Raw genomic sequence first — 25,218 nt, 5'->3', positions numbered from 1 at the left:
CTGCTCTGTGCGTGACAGGGGAGAGCTCCCTAACCCCCTGATGGTGCCCTGCTCTGTGCGTGACAGCGGGGAGCTCCTCAACCCCCTGATCGGCCCTGCTCTGTGTGTGACAGGGCAGCGCCCCAACCCCCTGATCGGCCCTGCTCTGTGTGTGACAGGGTATGGAGCCCCAACCCCCCTGATGGGCCCTGCTCTGTGCATGACGGGGTGGCACCGCAACCTCCCCATTGACCCTGCCTTGAGTGTGACAGGGGGCGGTGCCCCAACCCCCCAATCGGCCCTACCCTGAGCGTGACTGAGGGTGGCATCGCAACCTCCCAATCCGCCCTGCTCTGTGCATGACGGGGCAGCGCCCCAACTCCCCAATCGGCCCTGCTCTGAGCCCGACCAGGGGCTGCACCTAGGGATTGGGCCTGCCCTCTGCCACTTGGGAGCAGGCCCAAGCCAGCAGGTCATTATCTCCTGAGGGGTCCCAGACTGTGAGAGGGCACAGGACGGGCTGAGGGCCCCCCCCCCCCCCCCGAGTGCACAAATTTTTGTTCACCGGGCCTCTAGTTTTCCATCTTTGATTTTCTGGGCTTAAAATTAGTCATATTGAAATAGTAATTATTTTATGGTTGAATACTATTAAAACAACTATAATAATAGTTCCTTATACTACTATTATATCCCAAAATAAAGTTTAATTGTGAAACATTTAAAATGGCCACATTTATGTAGTATTTACAGCTAAAAATCCTATTTGGGGGAAGGTGGGGGCTTGCAATACTATTTTTTTAACTCTATCTAAAGCTTTTTCTGGTGGCTGTGATTACAGCAGTAAAAGTCTGTTTGGTAATATAATTTTTTTTCATTTTAGAAGTTTTAAAGATTAAAACATATAAGAATTTATTTTAATTTAGTGTTATTTTTAATGTGAACCTGAAGACAGAATTTGAGAAATTGACTTAATAAATAATAGGGAAAATGAAAATAAGTAAATAATGATTCAATTAAGGACACCTAGTTATTGTGTTAAAAACCGAACTAGTAAATACAAGAAAAGATTTCCCAGATAATGCAATACTTTTCATAAGTAGAGACTTATGTGCTTTAATAAAATAGATGGAAATACATGTAATTGGATATAATTACCACATTTCTCTGCTCTCTACAAAGAAGAACTTTTCAAAAGACCTATCATACTTCGTACTTGATTTCTCTTTATCTTTCTTGGTCAGCCTTTACTGTCCACTGACACTGGACTTGTCATGGTCATCAGTAGCCCCTGGCACCAGGCTTTCCAGTTGTTTCATTCTCCTATCTTACATTACCTCTCAGCTGTAGTCTTCAGTTGACCTCTCCCTCTTTGTTCACACTGGCTATTCTCAGGGCTGCCATACCTCAGATTATCTCTGTGTTCTGTCTCTTTTTCTTTATTTCTTTTATAGCCTGTTTTTTTCATTCAAGGCAGTGTTGTGGTGCCTAGGTTTGCTTACTAACTTGCTTTTCCCTTTTTCTACTTTTGCCCTCTATCGTCCAAAACAAAAACTTTTAATTTATACGGGATTCAGTTATTAAACAAAAAGCAAAAATCTTTAATCATTTCATCACCTTGCATAAAACTCGTCTGGTAGACTTCCTCTTGCACTTAGAATAAAGTCTGGATGTTCCTTTTTTTCTCCCATATTTTATCAACCCTATTTAATATGGTCACTGCCCATTTGCTCAGTACATATAGCTGTGCTCCCCAGATACCAAGCTCTGGTTTTTGCACATGCTCATCTTCTACCTTCAAACACTTTTCCTCTCCTCATTTATTTGAGGTTCTTTTTTTAGGTCATTTAGGTTCAGTTAGATTGGATGATACCTCTTTGGAGTGGCCTTCCATAACCACTTTGTCTAGAGTGGTTCCCCCACCTTACCTAGCAGTCTTATTTTCTTCATATCATGTGAAAATCTGATATGTATTTACTTATATGTTTGTTGTCTGTCTTCCCCCACTAGAACATATGCTTCCTGAGGGCAAGAAAGGGCCTTGTCTGCTTTGTTCTTCAACACTCAGAGCATTCACTGGCACCTTAAAGGGCTCCATAAGTCCTGTTAACTGAATGAAGAAATAAATTTTTCTTTAAATTTACTTACAGAGAAAGGAGGATCTTTTTTGTTGTTGTTCTAACTTATTTTCTCCCCTTCTCAGAAAATGTGCAAGACTCAATATACTTTTGTAATTAGTCTATCAAGTAAAACTAAGAATACCAAATACATTCATATAGAGAAAAATTTATTCTTACCTCCCTTATTTAAAGGAGATAGTAGAAGCGTTGGTACTTTAAAGTTGGGGAGAAAATTACTTTGATCGCAGATTGGAATTTTTTATCTATTATATGATGCATTAGAGCAAGCGTGTCAAACCCAAAGGCTAACACAGGCCAGATAAACAAGGAAAGTTTATATGGGCTGCAAGAAAATAAAACTTCAATTTCATAGAAACATAGGTTTATTTTGATAGAGACATGCTGAATACAAAGGGCTGAAATAAATGAGTAATCGTTAACACAAAATAATAGAACATTTTAATAAAAATTAGTATTTTTTTCTTGAACATTAACTTACCACACACTGAATAACTGCACAAATTAATAAGCATAATGCAAATAAACCTATTTTTCTTGTTCTCCGAAAGCGAAATATTTCCTGTTGCGCACACTAAACAAGTCAGTCCAAGACTAATGATGTGGCAATCGGCTGCTAAAATATTTGCTGCTGGTATTAGTGGAGAGAAATGGTGCGCCTGCGCATAAGGCTCTTAAGGGAAATGAATGCAACACGATTATAGTAATCAATCATTAGCGAACGTTGTAGTTCATTATTAGTAATTATGTGTAACAGGATATTGTAAAAATTAAGTTACGGAATTTTTATTAAAATGTTTCTTACATACTGTTTTATTGGCTGGGCTGCAAAAATATCCATTGTGGGCTGCATGCGGCCCATGGGCCGCAAGTTTGACTGACATGCTTGCATTAGAGTCTGGAATACAGTGTGGTACAACTCCATGATATGTAATATTTAGCTATTATATGTGATTTTAAAATATGTAAAATTGCGCATGTTAATTTAAAACTCTCTCTCCACATTCATAGGATGTAATCCCTGTTCATTACTATCTAATATCTCCACCAACAAAGACTAAGAATGGCAGCAAAGATAAAGAAAAAGATTTAGAAAAAGAGAAGGATTTCAAAGAAGAGTTTACTGAAGCATTACGAGATCTTAAAATTCAATGGATGACAAAGTAAGTTTTTAATGTATTTTAATCCTCAAAGAGTTTACTTTTATTTTCCCCTTTACAACAATATTATGTGTATATGCTATATTCAAAAAATGTTAGCAGTAGATAGTAGGATTACAGGTACTTTTAAATTTTCCTATATTTATTATAGAATTCTCTTTTGTGATAAGAATCTTTTAAATTTTTATGTTAGTTTCTTATTCTGATTTACTCTTAGAAGAGAATTTTATTGGAAGGTATAAAAAGAAAATAAAAGCATGGAACAGACAGATCTAACAGGGAAGTGGGGAGGGGACAGGAAGAGGTTAACCAAAGAATTTATATGTATATATGCATAACCCAAGGGTATAGACAATAGTGCAATGAAGGCCTGGGGTGGGGCGAGAGCCAGGTGGAGGGGTAAAGGGAGGGATGGGAGACATCTATAGTACTCCCAACAGTAAAAAAGAAAAATCACTTTGCCCATTCTCCAAAGATAATCAATGTGCTAGTGTTATTTACCTCTGTATTTACATGTAGCAGTGTAAATGATATTGATGTATCCTAGTTTTCTAATTACTGTATTATATGACTATTTCCTATGTCATTTAATAGTCCTTTAAAATGCCATTTTTATTTTTTTTAATTTTTTCTGGTTTAAGTAAAAAAAGTTTATCCATTTCTCCCACTCCCACCCTCTGCCTCTGGGAAACACCAACTGTCCTCTATATTTATGTGCTTAATTTTGTTTTCTTTGGATAAATACAAAGAAGTGGAATTGCTGGATCATATGGTAGTTCTATTTTCAATTTTTGAGAAACCTCCATACTGTTTACTGTAGTGCACAAGGATTCCCTTTTCTCTACATTCTTGTCAACAATGTTTTTTCTAGTCCTTTTGATAATAGCTATTCTAGCAGATATGAAGTGATATCTCATTGTGATTTTGACTGGGCATTTCCCTGGTAATGAAGATGCTGAGCATCTTCTCATGTACCTATTGGCCAACTATATGTCTTCTTTGGAAAAATGTCTATTCAGATCTTCTGCCCATTTTTTACATTAAATTCTTTGGGATAACATTGGTTGATAGGATTATATAGGTTTCAAGTGTGTGCATTTCTATAATATATGATCTGCATATTATATTGTGTACCCCACTCAAAGTCATATCATTTTCCATCACCATATACTTGGCCCCTTTAGCCTTTACCATTCCTCCACCCCATTCCCTCTGATAAGCACAATACTGTTGTTTCTGTCTATGAATTTCAGTTTTATATTCCACATATGAGTGAAATCATATGGTTCTTAGTTTTTTCTGACTGACTTATTTCGCTTAGTACAATATTCTCATGGTCCATTCATGTTGTCACAAATGGCAGTATTTCAGCTGTTCTAATAGCTGAGTAGTAGTCCATTGTATATATGTACTACATCTTTATCCAACCCTCTTTTGAGGGCACTTTGTCTCTGTGTCTTATCCACTGTGAGTAATGCTACAACGAACATAGGAGTTCATATATCTTTGCAAATAAATGTTTTCAAATCTTTCCAGTAGATACCCAGAAGAGGCATTTCTGGGTCATATGATTATTCTATTCTTAATTTTTTAAAAATATATTTTATTGATTTTTTTACAGAGAGGAAGGGAGAGGGATAGAGAGTTAGAAACATCGATGAGAGAGAAACATCGATCAGCTGCCTACTGCACACTCCCCACTGGGAATGCGCCCGCAAACAAGGCACATACCCCTGACCAGAATCAAACCTGGGACCCTTGATTCCGCAGGCTGACGCTCTATCCGCTGAGCCAAACCGGCTAGGGCTATTCTTAATTTTTTGAGGAAATCACCATACTGTTTTCCTTAGTGGTTGCACCAGTTTACATTCCCACCACCAGTGAATAAGGGTTCCTTTTTCTCCACAGCCTCTCCAACACCTGTTGTTATTCCGTCTTGTAGATGATAGCTATTCTAAGATGAATGAGGTGGTATCTCATTGTAGTTTTGATTTGCTTTTCCCTAAAAGCTAATGAAGTTGAACATCTTTTCAAATGTTGGTTGGTCATTTGTATGTTTCCTCAGGAGAGGTATCAGTACAGGGCCTCTGTCCATTTTATAATTGGATTGTTTGTTTGGTGTTGAGTTGTGTAAGTTTTTTATATATTTTGGATATTAAGCCCATGTTGGAGATGTCTTCCATTCAGTTGATTGCCTTTTTGCATTGTTGTCTTTTTTTTTTTTTTTTTTGCTGTGCAGAAACTTTTTAGTTTGATATAGCCCCATTTATTTATTTTTGCATTTCCTTGCCTTTGGGGTCAAATTCATAAAATGTTCTTTAAGACCAAGGTCCATAAGTAGTACTTATGTTTTCTTCTATGTAATTTGCTAGAGGCCCGGTGCATGAAATTCATGCACGGGTAGGGTCCCCAGGCCTGGCCAGTGATCAGGGCTGATCAGGTTCCCCACCTCCCCGCCTCCTCCTTCCCTCGCTCCCTCAGTGCTCCATTGCCACTGCTGGTCATCCACCATGTTCTACACCACCCCCTGGTACACGTCATAGCAAGCAATCAAACTCCCGGGGGTACAATTTGCATATTAGCCTTTTATTATATAGGATTGTTTCAGATCTTATATTTAGATCTTTGATCAACTAATGTATCTTATGTAATAAAAGCCTAATATGCTAAGTGTTTGGTCATATGTTCAACCAATCAAAGGGTAATATGGTAATGATATGCTAAGGCCACTCAACCACTCTCTATGACGTGCACTGACCACCAGGGGGCAGGTGCTCCAACCGGTAGGTTAGCCTGCTGCTGGGGTCCAGCCATGGGCTGGACATGCTCTGGAACCCTCCCACGGTCACTCCCCGGCCCCAATCGTGCATTTCTTTAGTAGCTGTTAAATTTGAGCTTTTTAAATGTTATTCATTCGTTGTATAGCTTCTGTCAGTTGAACCATGTTCTTTGCCTGTTTTTCTATTGGCACATCAGATTTTTCTTTTAACATAGAATATATTAATGCTCTATTGTACTTGTCACAGAATTTTTCCCCAACTTATCATTTGACTTTTAACTTACATTTTACATAAGAATGTATTCTATGTAGTAAAATTGATTGCTTTTTCCATTTGTGATATGCAGTACAGTGGGGCCTTGACTTATGAGTGTCCCGACTAATGAGTTTTTTGAGATACCAGCTGTCTCTCAGCTGATTTTTTGCATTGAGTTGACAGAGTAATTTGAGTTAACGAGCTCGGTCTCGGAACGAATTAAACTCGTAAGTCAAGGCCCCACTGTATTTCTTTTACCACTGATTTTCTATTGGAGTCCTCATAGCTGATTATGTGTGTATCCCTTCAGTCATGAGGTCTTACAGAGAACAGACATCAGATTATGAAAATGATTCCCATTATAATGTCAGTCCATATTCAAAAGTATCTTTCCATTTAAAACTAGGTTGTATCTATCAGAAATCAAAGTCTTTAGGTTAGTCTCTGGCTGGTTGTAGGATGTTATAAACAGTTGAAAATGTGATGTAAATCACTCAAAAGTGAGATTGACTTCTGGCATGATAGTGATGCAGACATTTTATGCCAGGCTGGTTCTCCTCAGCTCCAGGTCACAGGAATTTCTTCTGGGAGGAGCAGGATTTTGGAATTTCTCATATAGCCCAGATGCCTATTGTTGAGGCTAATTTTCAGGCAAATGTGGTCAAGAAGTGCGGGCTCTTTTTTCTGCTCAGCTGCTACTTTTCTGCCTTGGGTTTGAGGCTCCAGTCACCTCACCCCAGCTCAGGATGCAGTGGTTCCATTTCAGGCAAGTCAAACCGAGAAGACTACTGGCTACTGCTTCCCACTCCATGTAATCAGGAAGAACTGGCCTAGTTTTATTCAATTTCCCCATCTGGGAACATGGAATGTCTCTTTATTCAATCAAGACTTTAGATTTTTCAGAAAGAGTTACATTTTTCTTTTGATCTCGGACATTTCTAAATCTTTATTTTTTCTTGCTATTTGTGAATGTTTTCCCCTCCCTTTTTTTTTTAAAAAACAACAACGTTGTTGTCATTTGTCATTAGTATTTTTTAAAAATATAGTTTTATTGATTTCAGAGAGGAAGGGAGAGGAAGAGAGAGACAGAAACATCAACAATGAGAGAGAATCATTGACCAGCTGCCTGCCACATGCCCCTAACTGGGGACCGAGCCCACAACCCAGGCATGTGCCCTGACGGGAATAAAACTGCAACCCCCTGGTTCACAGGTCAATGCTCACCATTGAGCCACACTGGTTGGGCTTTTTCCTCTATTTGGGAAAGCTGTCGATGCTTATTTTTATCTTCCATCCTATTGAACTCTTAATTGAAATGATTTTCATTTTTTTATTTCATTGATTTTTTAGGTAAGCATATTTATACCACCTGCAAATAATGATAATCCTTGTCATTAGGTATACTTATATTTCAAATTGAAGCCTTATATTATTGACTGGAACTTTAAAACAATGTTAAAAAATAGGAAATATGGAAATTTTCTTTCTAAAATAAATGAAATAATGATTTTTCTTTCTTTTGTATATAGGCTGGATTCTAGTGATATTTATAATGAATTGAAAGAAACATACCCTAATTATCTTCCTCTATATGTTGCACGACTTCATCAGTTGGATGCTGAAAAGGTTGAGCCTGTTCATTTTTAATATGAGTATCTTATTTTGTTTGTAATATTAAATAAGGTTTGTGTTTTGAATTAAGACAAACTTATATTTGTCTTCTATTCTTGCTGAAAATGTGTTTCCTCAAGTTGACTGTTCCATTAAGCTGTTTTCATTTAAGCTAAGTAAAGAACCTGACCATTACTATAAGTTTAGGATTCTTGCTCTTTGATCACTGGGAGTAGTAGTAGTAGTTAAGATACTCTAAGGATTGCTTTTCTGGCGTTAACCTACAGGGCAAGGAACAGAGGCAGTGGTCCTAGCCTGTGCAAATCCTAATATCTTCAGCAAAAGAAGCACCCCTTACTTTGCATTAAGTTTGTTTACAGTTCTTGCTTTTAAGAAATAGCTATAATTTCATACTTTATTAACATGGCCAGCTCTCATTAGTAATCATGGTAATAGGAATAAGCTAGCCATAATCATTTAAAAATTATCAAGGGTTTAGAGTGAACTAGAAAGTGTTGAAAGGAGACCTAAAAGACTTGAACAGGAGAAGCAGATTACTAAGAACACCATGAATAATCGTAAACTTGTTTCATTAGCTAGTGCTTTTTTTACTTCTGTTTTTATGTGGCAGGTGGCATGCAACTGAGGTAAATAGCCAATCTCTAAAATATTTTCTTAAGATACCCAGAAAAGGAGTTGCCTTTGTAGAAAACACTTTACATTTTTATGAAATTTATCTTTTGCTTACTCTCACCACTTAAGGCCAATGGGGAGTGTAAATTAGGTATTTTCTTGTCTAAGCTCAGCTTTTGAAGAGATGCTGACAGTTACAAAGATCTTGGTAGGAGTGCAGAGCCCCCTGGGCTGCAAGTGGACTATATAGTCCCCTCACACTGGAGTTGAGACAACAGACATGTAAATGCTTCAATATACTCATTGATAACATGCTTTTTTTTTTTTCCTTCCTTTTACCTTTTTTTCCTCTCCAGGAACGAATGAAAAGACTTAATGAAATTGTTGAAGCTGCAGATGCTGTTATTTCTCATATAGATCAAACGGCCCTAGCAATTTATATTGCTATGAAGACTGACCCCAGGCCCGATGCAGCTACTATAAAAAAGTACCTAACCAGTAAATAATCTTTCTTGCATCTCATTTCTTAGTTACCTTTTTAAAAATAGGGATTGATATTATTGAGAATATTTTTCCTTCTTGGTATTTGTTATATCCTTATAACTAATGAGTTGTCAAGATTTAGATACTCCCTCCTTAGATACTTTGTCATAATTTTCTTTAATCATTTTAAGATGAAGCAGAAGAAAAGCAGTTTGCTTTCTTTACCATTAGATTCAGTCCTGGTAGAGATTTGTTACATCAGAAGAAGATAAAGATACCTGCCCTGGAGCAAGGCAGTCTACCTTAGTGATTAAGAGTAGGGATTCCAGAAAAAGACTAAGTAGCTTAGAATCCTGGATCTGCCACTTCCTAATTGTAGGACCTTGAGCAAATGCTTAATCTCTTTGTGCCTCAGTTTTTCCCTTTGCAAAATGGGGGTAATTAATAGTATCTTACTCATAGAATTGTTTTGAGTATAAAATGGTAAAAGAGTTCCTGGCACAGAGTAAGCATTGTATTTGTTTTCTGATGGCATTCTTTTTCAACCAAGTCCATCTGTTCTAACCCATTTAACCTGTGTAAAAATAGTGGCTCATTGGATGTTTATTAGAAATTTTATTTGATGTACGATACAAATGTATATACATAGCTACTTAATAACATCTCTGCATTGTAAATATTAAGCAAAAAAATGCATGGGTTTAATTCAGATAAGGCTGTACTTTTAAAGAAATTTTACTTATCTGTGAAATGTATTTTGATTTGGTGTGCAGTGACATGGACAAACAGAAATCCACCCTCGTAGATGCCCTGTGTAGAAAAGGATGTGCCCTGGCCGACCATCTTCTTCAAGCACAGGATCAAGATGGGGCTGTTTCCAGTGATGCAGAAGGAAGAGAAGAAGAAGGAGAAAGTACTTTGGATTCTCTGACGGAAACTTTTTGGGAAACTACAAAATGGACTGATCTTTTTGACAATAAGGTAACCTTTCTGCTGCTTTTTTGTGCAGTTTTTGGTTACATCACAGATTTATCTTGTGCCCCATTGCCTACTGTTTACTATTTCCCAGTTACTGGCCAGAAGAAGAAGAAGAGAATAAATGTAGTGAATGTAAGCTTGGCTCTGAAGAAGACGTGTTTAGCACTACCTATTTGTCATATCTGTTTTAAAACAATTTTTACCATTATTTTATCTGTCTGCAAAGTGGCTATTCAGCAATAATCTGAAAACAGTTTGAGAATGTATGTAGTATTCTTTTGGTTAATCTAGCTAGTTATGTATGAAGCTAAAATGAAAAATATCTTCTAGAAAGTGTCTTCATGGTGTCCCAAAAATGTATACACACACTTTGTATAATTATAAAGGCAGTATTTAATTAAAATACATTTCATTTTCAAAGTTGAGCTATCAGCTGTTATGTATACATTTTTTGGGACACCCTGTATTTATGTGCTAATTTGTCAGGGATTGGGGAGTGGGATGGTATCCTGGTTAATTTAGATATTTTTCTCAAAACTCAAACTTCTAAATAATTATCATCTTGATTTATAGCTGATCAAAATTTTGACCAGTTTAGTAAAAATAACATTGACAGATGTTTGGGTTTTGGTTATAAAATGTTTTTAAGTCCTTTTAGCTCTCTACTATAACTCTTATAGTAGACATTACAATAACTACAATTTTTTGTCAACCTTTCTTTCCCCTGGAGATAAAAAAAAAATAAAATGAAATCAGTGGAATTCTCCTTGCTTAGCACAAAAATTGTTTTGTTTTAGTAGACAGATGTTTATCTTCAAAATGAACTATGGTAATTCATAGTTGGAAAGACCGTTGGAAGTAGGGGGAAACTTCTTCCTGTATGCTTCAGGTTCCCCCCCCACTGCACAGTAGTGCATATGTAGGAGGAACTCAGTTATATTCAGGAAACTGAACCAGAGGTTAAGAATTTGGATTTGAGCCCAGCCAGTGTGGCTCAGTGGTTGAGCGCCAACCTATGAACCAAGAGGTTACGGTTCGATTCCTGGTCAGGGCACATGCCCAGGTTGCAGGCTCGATCCCCAGTGGGGGGCATGCAAAAGGCAGCCAATCAGTGATTCTCTCTCATCATTGATGTTTCTATCTCTCTTTCCCTCTCCTTTCCTCTCTAAAATCAATAAAAATATATTAAAAAAAAAAAAAGAATTTGGATCTGAAATCAGACCCCTGGAGTTTGAATCCTGCTTCTTCTACTTTTATCTGTGTGATCTTATTCTGATGTCTCAGTTTCTTATCTTTTGAGTGAGGATAGTGAATGACACTACCTACCACATTTTTATGAATGAGTATTAAGTACACAGGAGGACCTGTCACATATCTACTTTATGCCAAACACTGAAAAAAGATTGCTGCTGGAAAAAGACAAATAAGATATGGGTCCAACAGAAAGTTGATCAACATCATAATAAAATTGTTATAAATAATTATATTTCTTCTATAATACTACTGTATTAGGGGCCGTGCATTATATTACCTGCCTATTTACATTCAGAGTTAAACAATTATTTTACATTTTACTTGGCTCTAAAATACAAATAAATGCGACAGGATTTCTTTATTTGAGAATGTTCTTACATTCTAAAAGTAGAGACCAAAAAAGTAAATAAATGGTTACAAGTATATTTGACAGATATGATAGTTAAAGGTACAAAACTTGTATAAAAGTATGTAGTGGAAAGTTTATATAATTAATACATTTCTTTTATCGTTTATAATTTTGATAATTTATAATAACTATACTTTTGTACTTCTGTCATAATTTGCATTTTTGCAATCATTTAGGTTAGCCCTGCTTTCTTTTTCATGAAGAGGTATTTTGGTATGGATTTCAACAGCTAGTGAATTTATTATAAAAAATTTCTTCCTTAAGATAAATTACCTGTTCTGTGGGATACCCTCCTTTTTTGAAGACATTGTTCTTTTATTTTTATTATTATTTTTTAAAATATATTTTTATTGATTTCAGAGAGGAAGGGAGAGGGAGAGATAGAAACAGCAATGATGAGAGAGAATCACTAATTGGCTGCCTCCTGCATGCCCCCCACTGGGGATCGAGCCCACAACCCAGACATGTGTCCTTGACGGATTCGAACCTGGGACCCAGTTCACAGGCTGGCGCTCTATCCACTGAACCAAACCAGCCAGGGCGACATTGTTCTTTTAAAAATTTTTTTAAATTTCCATGATATATAACATGTTCATTTTAAAAGCTATACTTCTGTAAAAGCCTTAATTTTTCATTAAAGCTATATGCCTTAAGATATTAAATATTTCATAGATAAGCTTTATCTTATTTTACATTACAGGTTTTGACATTTGCATACAAGCATGCATTAGTAAATAAAATGTATGGGAGAGGCCTTAAATTTGCAACTAAACTTGTGGAAGAAAAACCAACAAAAGAAAACTGGAAAAATTGTATTCAAGTAAGTGATATTTCAGTTGTCACCATAAGGGTCACTTCAATACTGCATAGTGACAAGATACCTAAAAAGCCTCATGGTAGTGATATAACAGTACTGACTTTATCATGAATAATATTTAATCAATGTAATTTGAACAATAAAATAAATACATAAAGAGGCAGTCAAAAGCTATTTAAATTTTTTACTCCTGTCCAGAAAACTTGTATTTAGCTTCAGGTGTTTTTAATATACACACAATGCATTATGAATTTTGTACAGGTAGAAGACAAAGTTTTCCTTTATGAAGGAAATAATTTCTTTAAATACATATTGGCTTAATTCTAAAATGGTTGAATTTTTAGAGTTTTATATTTGATTTTCTTCATTTGAGATGATAGGCCATTATGTTATTTTATTATTATTATTTTTATTAATCCACACTCAATGATATTTTTTCTATTGATTTTTAGAGAGAGTAGAAGGGTGGGGGAGCCAGAGAAAGAAAGGAAGGAACAGAGAAACATCGAGATGAGAGAGACACATTGATTGGTTGCCTCCTGCTCGTGCTCGAATGGGCTGGGGATTGAACCCATGACCCTTTGGTGGGCCAGTGCTCTAATCACTGAAAAACACAGGCCAGGGCTTATTACATTTTTGTATCCTCACCTGAGGATATGTTTTTACTGATTTGAGAGAGAGAGCAAGGGTAGGGGAGAGAAAAAAACAGTAATGTGAGAGAGCAGTATTGATCGGTGCCTCTTGTATATCCTGGACTACGGTCAAACCCACAATCTGGGTGTGTCCTGACTGGGATTCAAACCCATGACCTTTCAGTGTATGGGATAACACACCAACCAACAACCACACCAGCCAGGGCAGCCATGATGTTATTTTATCACATATTGTACTATATTGAGTGAAATTCTGTGGTTGTCCTTTTTGCAGAAGTTAATTGTCAAGTATAAAAACTTACTGAATTCCACAGATATTATTTATTATTGACCTTGTCTTTGTGATGCGTAATTGGTTTATGCCTAAAGGGAGGTTGGGGAATGTTGGTTATGCGGTCAAGGGGCTGCTCTTTATATTTAAGGTATTCTTTGGGTGTAAAACTAACCAGTAGGTTCCTATGGAAATTTTTTATTAAACTATAGGTTATCTTTACTCTTAGACCCTTTTTTGCATACCTTTACCAGTTAAAATTGTATGACATTTTAAATTAGCTCCTTCAGATCTCTGAATAGGTTAAGAGAACTCTTTCTGGAATTAATTGTTAATAAGTCCAGTCTCATCATGTAGGCTGTACTCTGCAAACTTGTACATTTGTGAAGCCTGTGATCCACCCAGACATTGATTTCAGGGGTGTTTTGTAACTTGTCTCCCCTCCACTCTGCTTCCCTGTCTGTTTTTCAACTAGCAACCAGAAACATTGGCTTTGACACCTACTGGTGAATTTCCATTACATTTAGAATAAAATCCAAACTCCTCACTGTGGCCTATAAGGCCTCATATAATCTGGCTCCTGCCTTCCTTTCTAGCCATATCTCAGATCACACTTCCCCTGTTCACTCTGCTTCTGCCACACTAGCCTCCTTTCTGCTTGGGTGAAATCCTTGGCCACACCCTGTCCAGAGGGGACCTAACTGTTCGAGCCGTACAGAAAGCTTTTCCTCAGATGACACAGTACATTCAGGCTTCAACTTAAATGTTACCTTCTAAGAGATCTCTTTCTTGACCGTGTAACTTCCCAGTCACTCTGTATTATATGGTTTTATTTTTACTGTATACCTGATTTATATATATATATATTTTTTCACTTATTTATTCATGTATTAACTTGCTGTTTTATTATTTGGTTTTCCTGAATTGAACATAAGTTTCTAAAAATGGGAAGTCAGTTTGTTCAGTGTTGTTTTCCCAATGCCTAATTTGACTTCTAGTGGGCACTCAGAAAAAAAAAATGAATGAAAGGAAACTAGATTGGTAGGAAGGGAGCAAATAAGTTAATTGGTAAGGAAAACAAAGGTTAGTAGGAAAGAGGGAAAAAGGGAGGTTGGTTCGGATGATAATAATTACTAGGGTAGGTTAGCTGGTAGGAAAGTTTATAATTGGTAGTAAGGAACTTTGGTTCATAGAAAGGAAGGTGGGTGGATTGATGCTAGGTTGGATGGAAGGAAAGTTCTACATACTACCACATTATTACTAAATTTTTAATGCAGAATTTGCCTTAAACATTAAACTTGAAAATCTGTTCTTTAATAATATATCACTGTGTTTTGTTATAGCTGATGAAGTTACTTGGATGGACCCATTGTGCATCTTTTACTGAAAACTGGCTCCCCATCATGTATCCTCCTGATTATTGTGTATTCTAAACTGAGAACCAAGACTTTAAATTTTAAAAAAGAAAATTTTATAGTGGATGGACATAAAAACAAATTTGTGGCATTTTTAGTCTAATGCATGTTTTCATCTGCTATCAAATATTGATTATTAAAATGGTGTGTATTTATCAGAGACTTTGCTGGCGTGTGGCTTAATACATGTAAATCTAGACCTCTGACATCATGGCGTGTTCTTAATGCCTCACATTGCTGGCAATGGGCTGTGCCCTGACTGCCAGCACCAAGGACTTTCATTTGGGTTGCAGCTACTACATGCATGATAAGTTTTGAATAGTAACTTTTAACTGCAAACCTGTAAAATTCTATTTTTTATTTTATAAAAGAACAGGGTTTTAACATGTTCGACTTTAATTTTTCTCAATTGTATGAAGGCCTTAAAAAAGCTACATTAAGCGTAGCTAAAATTATTTATTGGACTAAAAAGTAACAGAATTTCACTTTCAGATATTTCAGATATTTTTTTGGTTTGTCTTTTTTTTTTAACCTTTACATTCAATTAAGGGGGGAAATTTAAAGGGGCACAAATAAATAATGTGGCAATTGCTGGGGCACTCCTTCTATAAATCTTCATCTTGGAGTAATTTCAGGCCAATCATTTTTAACATCCTTTTTATGTGCATAGCATCTGAATGAACCAATAATACATGTATAAGTGCCAGATAGCTAAATCTTTATCAGGTATTGTAAAGACACACATATGGTATGTTTATTAAAGTTGAAATAATGTAAACATATGAATAAATGTGCAAAACCAAGATCACAGTACACCATATACACTGATACCTTAATTTTTTAATAAATAAACGTGAATATTGAAGCTTCTTAAAGTTGGTCTTAATTTTTCATAATTAAAATTTTGGATTAGAACAAAAGTAATATTAAATTCGTAGACAAAAAACTTGAGGTAATTTATAATGTTTCTGATAGACTTGCAATTATTTGAATGTTTCCAATCTTATTGTGATTAGATTTTATGTATGTTTAACTTATTTTATCTTTCTGACTATTATACTTGCTTCTCTCATCCTTTCTCCGTAAAATAAATAGACACACATAGACAATATTAAAGGCTTCTTCTGACTTATAGCAAGTGTGTGTGTGCGCGCACGCACGTATGTGTGTGATTTTTAAATCTTATTTCCTTAGAATTTACTACTACATATAGAAGTTCTATTACACTACTGGGAGAACAGCAGCCGGAAGCTGGCTGGCATCCTGGGCCTGGTTCCTGCCAACTCTGTTGTTAACTAACCAGGATGCCCGCATAATTAAAAAAAAAAAAAGTTCTACCAGTAATCTTGTCTAATTGTTCATAACTGGTTTCTGGTAATTGATTCCTTTATTTGATTAATACATTAGAGCTTTATGAAAAAAATAGAAATATGCATGCCAACATTTTGCATACAATTTCTGAACCATCTAGAGTCTGAAGTCCATCAATGACCAGCTACATGCCTGTTCCCTCACAAACACTTTCACCTACATACATACAGGTCTCCCGATAAACACAGGTTCAGTCCAATAAAAAAAATTGAGAAGCTCAGAAAAGATAGGTTACTTCCTAAGGTCATGCTGCTGATTATTAATTACAAAACCTGTTTTATAATCTAGGTTTTGCCATATTTGGTAAGTACCATCTGCTTGCACAGAGCTTCTAGGTCAGCTAGAGGTGAGAGCTTGGGTCCTTCTCAAGTCTTTCCTAAGGATGTGTACTGTGTGCGTGCCCTTCTAGGTGCTCAGGAGTTTGTCAGAGCTTTCAAAGCCCCTATGAACATATTTCCTTTTAAGCTTTTTGATTAGCCCAACGGTTATCCACCATTTCAGGCAGCCACAAAATTACACAATTGCCTATAATTATCTGGACAGCCACTGGAAAAGGCCTCGGCCTAAGAGAGATCTGACTTTTCAGATAGGACTGCATTTCCAGTCGTGTAAACCAAATTCTTTCTAGAATCTGACTAAACCTGTCTAATAAAGACTGATTTGCACTTGGGGGTATTCTAGAAAACAACCAGATAAGTTAAATAATGACAATTCTCTGGAAATGGAAGTTTGGAGGAGCTCCCAACCCTATGTGGCTCCCTCCAATGACTGCCAGGCTGCTTTTCAGGACTACCATGGAGCTGGAGATGGAATGGGGATTGGGCGAATTAAAACATCACGAAATACACACTGCTCTGAGATTCAGCCATTTTAATTGCACAAACATGCCTCAGATTGCTACATGCCTTTGGTTAATTTTAGGAATTCTGAAAAAGTTGCTTTTGATAATTTTTGCTTGTTTCCCCATGGCTTAATGGAGAGAATTTTCAGAGGTGCTTCTGCATTGATGAAATGGTCCACATTGCAGTGACGTATTTTTCTTTTTAGCACAAGAATTTAGTAACCAATTTTAATGGAATTTTAAAATTAGAAACTTCCTGATTATATATTTACTTTCAAGTACTACTTCGAGTGACATCAAGATACAATACATTCTAGGATCCTTCAAGTAAGACTTATTTTTGCACAAAATCATCATCATTCCAGGGCTCCCAAATATTGACTTTATCCTTCAGGTTTTGATTTTTGTTTTTTTGTTTTTTTTAACGTGGAAGAGTTTTGGATATACGCTTTAAGAAAGGTATGGTTCTGCAGGTGCAATTAGTGGCTAGGCCCTCCTGACAGGCTGGTCAGTGCAGCCTGAACATCTATGATGCAAAACAGTCTTGACTACTGCACAGCAGGGAGTTGGCTGTACCCTTCTAGGGCAATGTATTGTTTTAGTATCATATTGCTCCTGCTTTGGGGAGAGGATTTCAAAGAAGCATGTGTTTAAGCTCTGTCCTCTCAAGGTTCTGATGTGAAAAACCACAATTCCAATATCAAGGCCAGATGTCACTGTTTTCACTAGGTGACATCTAGTGACTTTTAAGATAGGACTGCATTTCTAGAATCTGATATGCCAGTTCATATCCAAAATGTGAATAGAATGCATATCAACTGGAAATATATCATTTTCATTTTATGTAGGATTTTAAAAGTTATTAACATGTCTCAATGATTCTGTGTACCAAGGTACCTCAAAACTCATTGGTTTTAATAATCATTACTTTTCCTCATGAGTGTAACTTGGCTGGAGTTTAAACTGGACTTAGCTTATATGGTTCCAAGCCTGTCATTAAAATGTATAATTTACAGGAAGAAGAGAAGATAGAGGGACTATTAAAAGATACCTTGGTAATGCAGTGGGCATAATGCAGCAAGTAAAAATGCTATAGAACAGACTACCCAACTGCAAAAAGAAAGGCAAGATGGAGAATCTGAAGATTTGATTTGGGGTGATGAGTATACAGATTATGTATTACAGAAGTGTACACTTTAAACTATATAATTTTATTAGCCAATGTAACCCAATAAATTTAATTTTTAAAAATCTAAAAAAAAAGGGACATGCCAATCAAGCAATTAATCAAAGATGTGGACCTTATTTGGGTCCTTATTCAAACAAACTCAAAATGTCATAACATGAGAAAATTGGAAATGGGAACTGATTTTTAATATATTAATAGTATTAATCCAAAATTGTATATAAAATGTTTTTTAAATGTGATATGGTTATGTGTCATATAGATATGAACAGAATATACAGAAGAATGGATATGTCTTCAAATTTATATAGGAGCAAAGAAGTGGGTGGAGATTTAGATGAAATAAGATTTGCCATGAGTTGAATAAAAATTTACGGGGGTGAGTTTTCATAATGCTTTTGTCTTTATTTAAACAGCATTATTGAGTTATAGTTGCCATATAATAAACTACATACTTAAAGTATACAACTTATCTGTTTTATACACTGAATGGCCAGATTATTATGACCACCTGATGTTTGTAGGCAAATTAGCCGTACACTGCATCATATGGGATATGGAAGCCAAAGGCCTGTTCAAACACCTTTGCTGTCTGCAGTTACCAAGACAAAACGTCTCCAATTCACACAGGAACATAAGGATTGGACAGTCGAGCATTGGAAAAAAGTCATGTGGTCCAATAATCACATTTCCAGTTGCATCATGCTGATGGCAGAGTGAGAATTTGGCGGAAACAGCATGAAAGCATGCACCCCATATGCATGAGTACAACCCTTCAAGCTGGTGGGGGCAGTGTTATGTTTTTGGGGCATGTTTTCCTGGCATGATTTGGGCCCTTTAATTCGTGTGGAACAACGTCTGAATAGCACAACATACCTAAGTATCATTGCTGATCAAGTTCATCCTATCATGGTGATGGCGTATCCCAATGGAGATGGCTTCTTTCAACAAGACAATGTGCCATGCCACGGTGCTCGTATTGTGCAGGAGTGGTTTCAAGAACATGAGGGAGACTTTACCTTGCTTAGGTGGCCCCAAAATCACCAGATCTCAATCCAATTGAGCATTTGTGGGATGGAGTTAAAAGAGCCATCAGGCAGCTGGTTCCACAACCATCAAATCTCACAGAACTGGACAGTGCTATTCATCAGGCATGGTGTCAGATTCCTCGCATCACCTTTCAACATCTCGTGGAGCCAATGCCAAGAAGAATCGCCGCAGTATTAAAGGCAAAAGGTGGCCCAATGAAGTACTGATGGGGTGGTCATAATAATCTGGCCACTCAGTGTATATTCACTAGAGGCCTGGCACACAAAATTCGTGTGCAGGTATGATCCCTAGTCCTGGCCTGCAATCAGGGCCATCTTCTGCAGCTGCCTGCAGCTGGCCCTGCCCCCTGCCACCACCCATCCCAGGTTCCCCATTCGCCATCAGGTGATCGGAGCCTGATGGCCGGGGGAGAGGGACCAAGAGGTTGGCCGTTCTGCCTGCTCCCTGGCCCCGTCCCCTGCCGCTACTCACCCCAGTTCCCCATTTGCCATTGGGTGATTGGAGCCTACTGGCCAGAGAAAGGGACCAAGAGGTGGTCAGTGCGCCTCATAGTGACTGGTCCAGCGGGCATTCTGGTTGTTCTGCCATTAGGGTCAATTTGCATATTACCCTTTTATTATATAGGATAGAGGCCCGGTGCATGAGTGGGGGCTGGCCGGCTTGCCCTGATGGGAGCCCCGGATCAGGGTGGGGGTCCCCACTGGGGGGTGGGGCCAGCCGTGGTCATTCTCGTCTCTGGTCGTTCTGTCGTTTCAGTCACTGGGCTTTTATTATATAGGATATTTTCCTATAATAAAAGTTTAAAGACAAAAATTCTATATAACTAATCAATCTCTCTTTACTAAAAGGATAGACTTCTATCCCTTTAGAAAATAAGAAAATAAAGATGATCATCATATACCTTTGTCCTGGGAATGTGAAAGATAACTATTTGAAAGTTTGAGACTTATGGGGCAGGTCCCATTACTATACTAGTAACTTTCTTACATTTCTCTATATCGTGGGCTTTAAGAGATTTGAAAGCAAATTTGCATATTTTATTGGATTTATTGGGATGACATTAATAAAATTCTATAGGTTTTAGAAAATTCTACAATACATAATTTTATATTGTGTGTTCACCACCCCAAGTCAGTTCTTCCATCATCATTTATCCCCCTTAACCCTCATCTACCTCACCTCATCCCCCTTTCCCTCTGGTAATATTGACTCTGTTGCCTGTGTCTATTTCTTCCTTTTTTTTTTGTTTAATCCCTTCACTTTTTCAGCCAAGCTCCCCCACAACCCTCTCCTCTCTGACAGCTGTCAGTCTGTTCTTTATATAAATTTGTTTCTATTTTGTTTACTAGAGGCCCGATGCACGAAATTCATTCAAGAGTAGGCCTTTCTTCCCCTGGCCCGGCCTCCCTCACAGCCCTGGCTTCGCGGGGAAGGTCATCCAGTCTAATTATCATATTATGCTTTTATTATTATAGATTTTGTTCATTAGATAACAGATAAGTGAAATCATATGGTACTTCTCTTTCTCTGACTTATTTCACTTAGCATAATACTCTCCAGGTCCATACATGCTCTCACAAAGGGTAAGATTTCCTTTTTACCTCTGAGTAGTATTCCATTATGATAATGTACCACAGCTTTTTTGTCCACTCCTCTACTGATGGGCACTTGGCTGTTTCCAAATCTTGGCTGTTGTAAATAATACTGCAATGAACATAAGGGTGACTATATTCTTTTGAATTAGTGTTTCAGTTTTTTTGGATAAATTTCCAGAATTGGGATCGCTGGATCAAAAGGCAGTTCTAATTTTAATTTTTTGAAGTGTCTCCATATTGATTTCCACAGTGGCTGCACCAATCTGCACAAGGGTTCCTTTTTCTCCACATCCTCCCCAATAATTGTTATTTATTGATAGCCATTCTGACAGGTGTGAGGTGATATTTCATTGTGGTTTTAATTTGCATTTCTCAGATGATCAGTGAAATTGAGTCTCTCTTCATTTGTCTATTGGCCATTTGTATGTCCTCTTTGGAGAAGTGTCTTTCAGGTTCTTTGCCCATTTTTTTAATTGAAGTGTTGTTTTTGGTGTTGAGTTTTATAATTTTGCCCTGGCTGGTGTGGCTCAGTTAGTTGAACGTCATCCTGTGCACTGAAAGGTCGCTGGTTCAATTCCAAGTCAGGGCACATACCCAGATTGTGGGCTTAATACCCAGTGGGAGGCTTGCAGGAGGCAACTGATCAATGTTTCCCTCTCACATTGATGTTTCTCTCTCCTTTCTCTTTTCCTCTCTCTAAAAATCAATAAAAACATATTGTTAAAAAGGGAGATAATAAAATGTTAGAATAATCCCAATATCAAAGTTCCATAATGTTCCATAATTTTATGTTATCTGTATGTGACACTGAAAAATAGGAGAGAAAGAAATCAACCATTTTTTTTTTCTTACCTTCTGGGCATCTGAACTACCCTTTTCTGGAAGTGCAAACTTTTTCTGAAACCAAGTCAAATCTTTATGAGCACGATCTCAAAAATAACTCCTAGGAAAATTAAAATAAAGAAAATTGGCATCCAGTCATTTTGAGAAGTCCAGGTCTAGAAGGTCCTATAAGTTCAAAATGTATTATCTTCCAATCCACTCATCACAGCTTTTTTTTTTTTAAATATATTTTATTGATTTTTTACAGAGGAAGGGAGAGAGATAGAGAGCTAGAAACATCAATCAGCTGCCTCCTGCACACCCCCTACTGGGGATGTGCCCGCAACCAAGGTACATGCCCTTGACCGGAATCGAACCTGGGACCTTTCAGTCCGCAGGCCGATGCTCTATCCACTGAGCCAAACCGGTTACGGCATCACAGCTTTTAAAATTAAAAAAATTGCTGACATTTTTAAATATGTGAAATAAATTATCATTCTGAAGTCCTCCTCATCTCATAACCACATGCAGCACTCTGCCAGAAAAAAAATTTCTAGGGCTTCTCAGTATCTTATCAAGGGCAGCAGTGATTAAATAAAGTTAGGTGTCAGAGTGGGTGTTTAACTGTGTTCATAGCAATTTACTTTAGCAATAATGAGATGTGTGGTGCTATAGAATTTTTACTTAAAAAATTTTTGTTGTTATTGTTAATCCTCTCTCAAGGATATTTTTCCATTGATTTTTTAGAGATAGTGGAAGAGAGAGGGAAAGACAGAAACATCGATTGCCTCCGGCACATGCCCTGACTAGGGCAGGGCTGGGGAGGAGCCTACAACCAAGGTACATGGGCTTGCCTGCAATCGAACCTGGGACCTTTTGGTTGGCAGGCCAACGCTCTATCCACTGAGCAAAACCAGCTAGGGCTAAAAATTTTTAAATAATCCTCTATTAGTTTCACAAAAAGAAACACAATTCTAAGGGTAGTATAGGTGAGTTATCACTGCCCGATAATTCAAATGTAGAACAAAATTGACTGGACATACCATTTCCTATTACCACTAGGAATAGTACATTTTATACTTTTTTTCTAATCAGGAAAATAAAAATGTAAGGTTGCCAGATTTAGAAAAAAACAAAGCTAGATGACCTAGTTTAAATTTAAGATAAATGCCAAATAATTTATTATTAGTAGTATACCTCGTTGTTATGTAGGACATGAGAGCTTGTCTCTAATGGGTCTGCAGATTATTTTTTAACTTTAAAGCACCTACTTTTATATTTCCTTTTACTGGATGGGTCTGTTGTTCCTCTTCAACAATCTACCATTATGCTGAAAACCAAAGTTAGATTTTACCATGGTCTCCAGGCAAATTTCCTTTTCACCCTGGCCGGTGATTCCAAGAAGTAGCTACTACTTGTGATGCGTCCTGTTGTCAGAAATAGGGTGGGGCAGTGTAAGTCCTGCTCACTTTTTTTTTCCTCAAATTTCAGTCACAAAGTAGTGACAGTATGGACTATTAATGAAAATGTTAACACTACCTTGGATTTTCCCTTTGAAGATATAATTCTTAGTCTTCACTTATTCAAGGTGAGTTGAGGAAAGAAATATTACTCTTTATAAATAGTGTTCAGGCCTCTTTGGTCACATAAGTTTGAGTGCAAGGAAGATATTTGGGGCTCTTACTGTCCCAGAGTCAAATGTGCCTTTGATCTTACTGAAAGACAGTAAGATCAAAGGCACATTTTAAATGTCAGAGTTTACAGTCTTTCAGTCTACTGGACCATAGCCTCCAGGTAGTTACATGCTTAATTTAGGTTTAACTGTTATCTTGGGGTTATCTTTGCAAAGAATATCTTTGTAGAATACATGGTAGGCATTCATTACTTCTAGAAAAAATTTCAGCAATTCCTCTGGATTTCAGGGTAAAGTACACCCTCTGACTCTTCACCTACATAGGGTGATTTTTTAAATTTTTTCCTATGAAATAATAATGCAACTGGCAAAACAATCTCTTGCCTATGGCAGGCATTCTCTAATTCATTTAATGTTACTACCTTAAAGGGGATTCAATGTTTTAACACTTTACTCTCTAGTTCCTTAGATTTTTCAGAGCTTATGGCACTGAACCTTTATTAGTATACCACTGAATAGCTCTTATAAAAACTGAAAAGGAACTTCTGTGTAACTCTCATGCTGATGCTTAAGTTTGCAGAGGTAAAGGGTATCCCCCTCCAGGGCTCTGTCATTCATATTTGTTACTTAATTTCCTTGCCTACTAATAAAAGTACAATTACCTAGTTTTCAGCACAAACGAAACACTTCTGTCCTTTGCACTGGAGACTTCTCATGTCAGTCTCAAGTGAGAAGAATTAAAAGTAAATGCTAACCCTGGCTGGTGTGGTTCAGTTGGAGTATTATCCTGTACACCAAAAGATGGTGAATTCAATTCCAAGTCAGGGCACATACCCAGATTGTGGGTTCAATCCCTGGTTGGAGTATGAGCAGGAGGCAACTGATCAATGTTTCTCTCTCATCCTCTCTAAAATCAATAATAAAATAAATTTAGGTTATTAAAAAATAAATGTTAAGCTAAATTTATTTTAAAAAATCATAGACAATAAAAAATAATGAACACCAGAGAAATCACATTACTAAGAGTAATAGACACTACAGGAAAACACTTAGGAAAAAAACTGAAGTTTTAAAAAATCTATATTGATTAATGTCACATTCTTTGAGCTATTTAAACATTGTGAACTAGGTTTTTATTCTTTATGTACCAGGAAAAAAGTCCCAATTATAGGCGTGTGAATAACAATATAAAATCAGGATTGCTCATAACGGTTAGAAATTCTGTGAATATCATATAGGTCACTACAACAAATATTTATTGAATAATGAAAGCATAAGTCATTCAATAAGTAACTAAAAACTGCTTTATAGATACAAAGGTGAGTAAAAACTATTCCCTGACTTAAACGAGTATGTAATTTAAGTGGTATGGATTAGATATGTTAATAACCTACTGAGAAGACAAAGTGTGATTAACATCAAAGAGCAAGATATTATGTGGGTTCCAAGGAGAGATATTTGTGTAGTCCATGTTACCTAGAGTACTGTGTACAGCAGGTATGTCAAACTCACGGCTGACAGGCCGCACGCCTCACTTATTTATAAACAAGGTGTATAGGTTTAGAGAATGGGGAAAATGAGGCTAAAATGTTGATAGGGCCTATTTTGCAGGGCCTTAAATTAAGGACTTTAACCTTAATAATCACCTTTGAACATCTCCCAAGTTTTTGAGTTGGAGGTATCAAGTGGCTTACTGAAGCAAGGAGACAATGAAATAGGAAAATCAATTAGGTTTCTGCAATTATACAGATGAGATTGTTGAGGGCCTGAATTAGTGACTAAATTTACTATAGTAAAATGAGTGTTGCTTTCCTTTTTTAAAGATGACACTCCTCTGCAAAATTACTTTCTCAACTGCAAAGAAATGACAAAAGTTTCACTGTAACA

At 36.9% G+C, this 25,218-nt stretch overlaps 1 protein-coding gene across 1 annotated transcript in view; it reads left to right on the top strand.

Annotated features, from left to right (window-relative positions):
* TPP2 (tripeptidyl peptidase 2) overlaps positions 1-15,709 on the top strand; it is an 84,660-nt gene extending 68,951 nt beyond the window's left edge. Inside the window, 6 exon segments of the mRNA XM_023752476.1 lie at positions 3,126-3,277; positions 7,839-7,935; positions 8,910-9,040; positions 9,810-10,017; positions 12,378-12,497; positions 14,762-15,709. Of these exon segments, the coding sequence (XP_023608244.1) occupies positions 3,126-3,277; positions 7,839-7,935; positions 8,910-9,040; positions 9,810-10,017; positions 12,378-12,497; positions 14,762-14,851 (798 nt within the window). The 3' untranslated portion in view covers positions 14,852-15,709.
* The last annotated feature ends 9,509 nt before the right edge of the window (positions 15,710-25,218 follow it).

The sequence above is a fragment of the Myotis lucifugus genome, unplaced genomic scaffold, assembly GCF_000147115.1.
Source record: "Myotis lucifugus unplaced genomic scaffold, Myoluc2.0 scaffold_33, whole genome shotgun sequence".
Lineage (NCBI taxonomy): Eukaryota > Metazoa > Chordata > Mammalia > Chiroptera > Vespertilionidae > Myotis > Myotis lucifugus.
The sequence above is the reverse complement of the archived record's forward strand: the minus strand, read 5'-3'. Positions and strand labels throughout refer to the sequence as shown.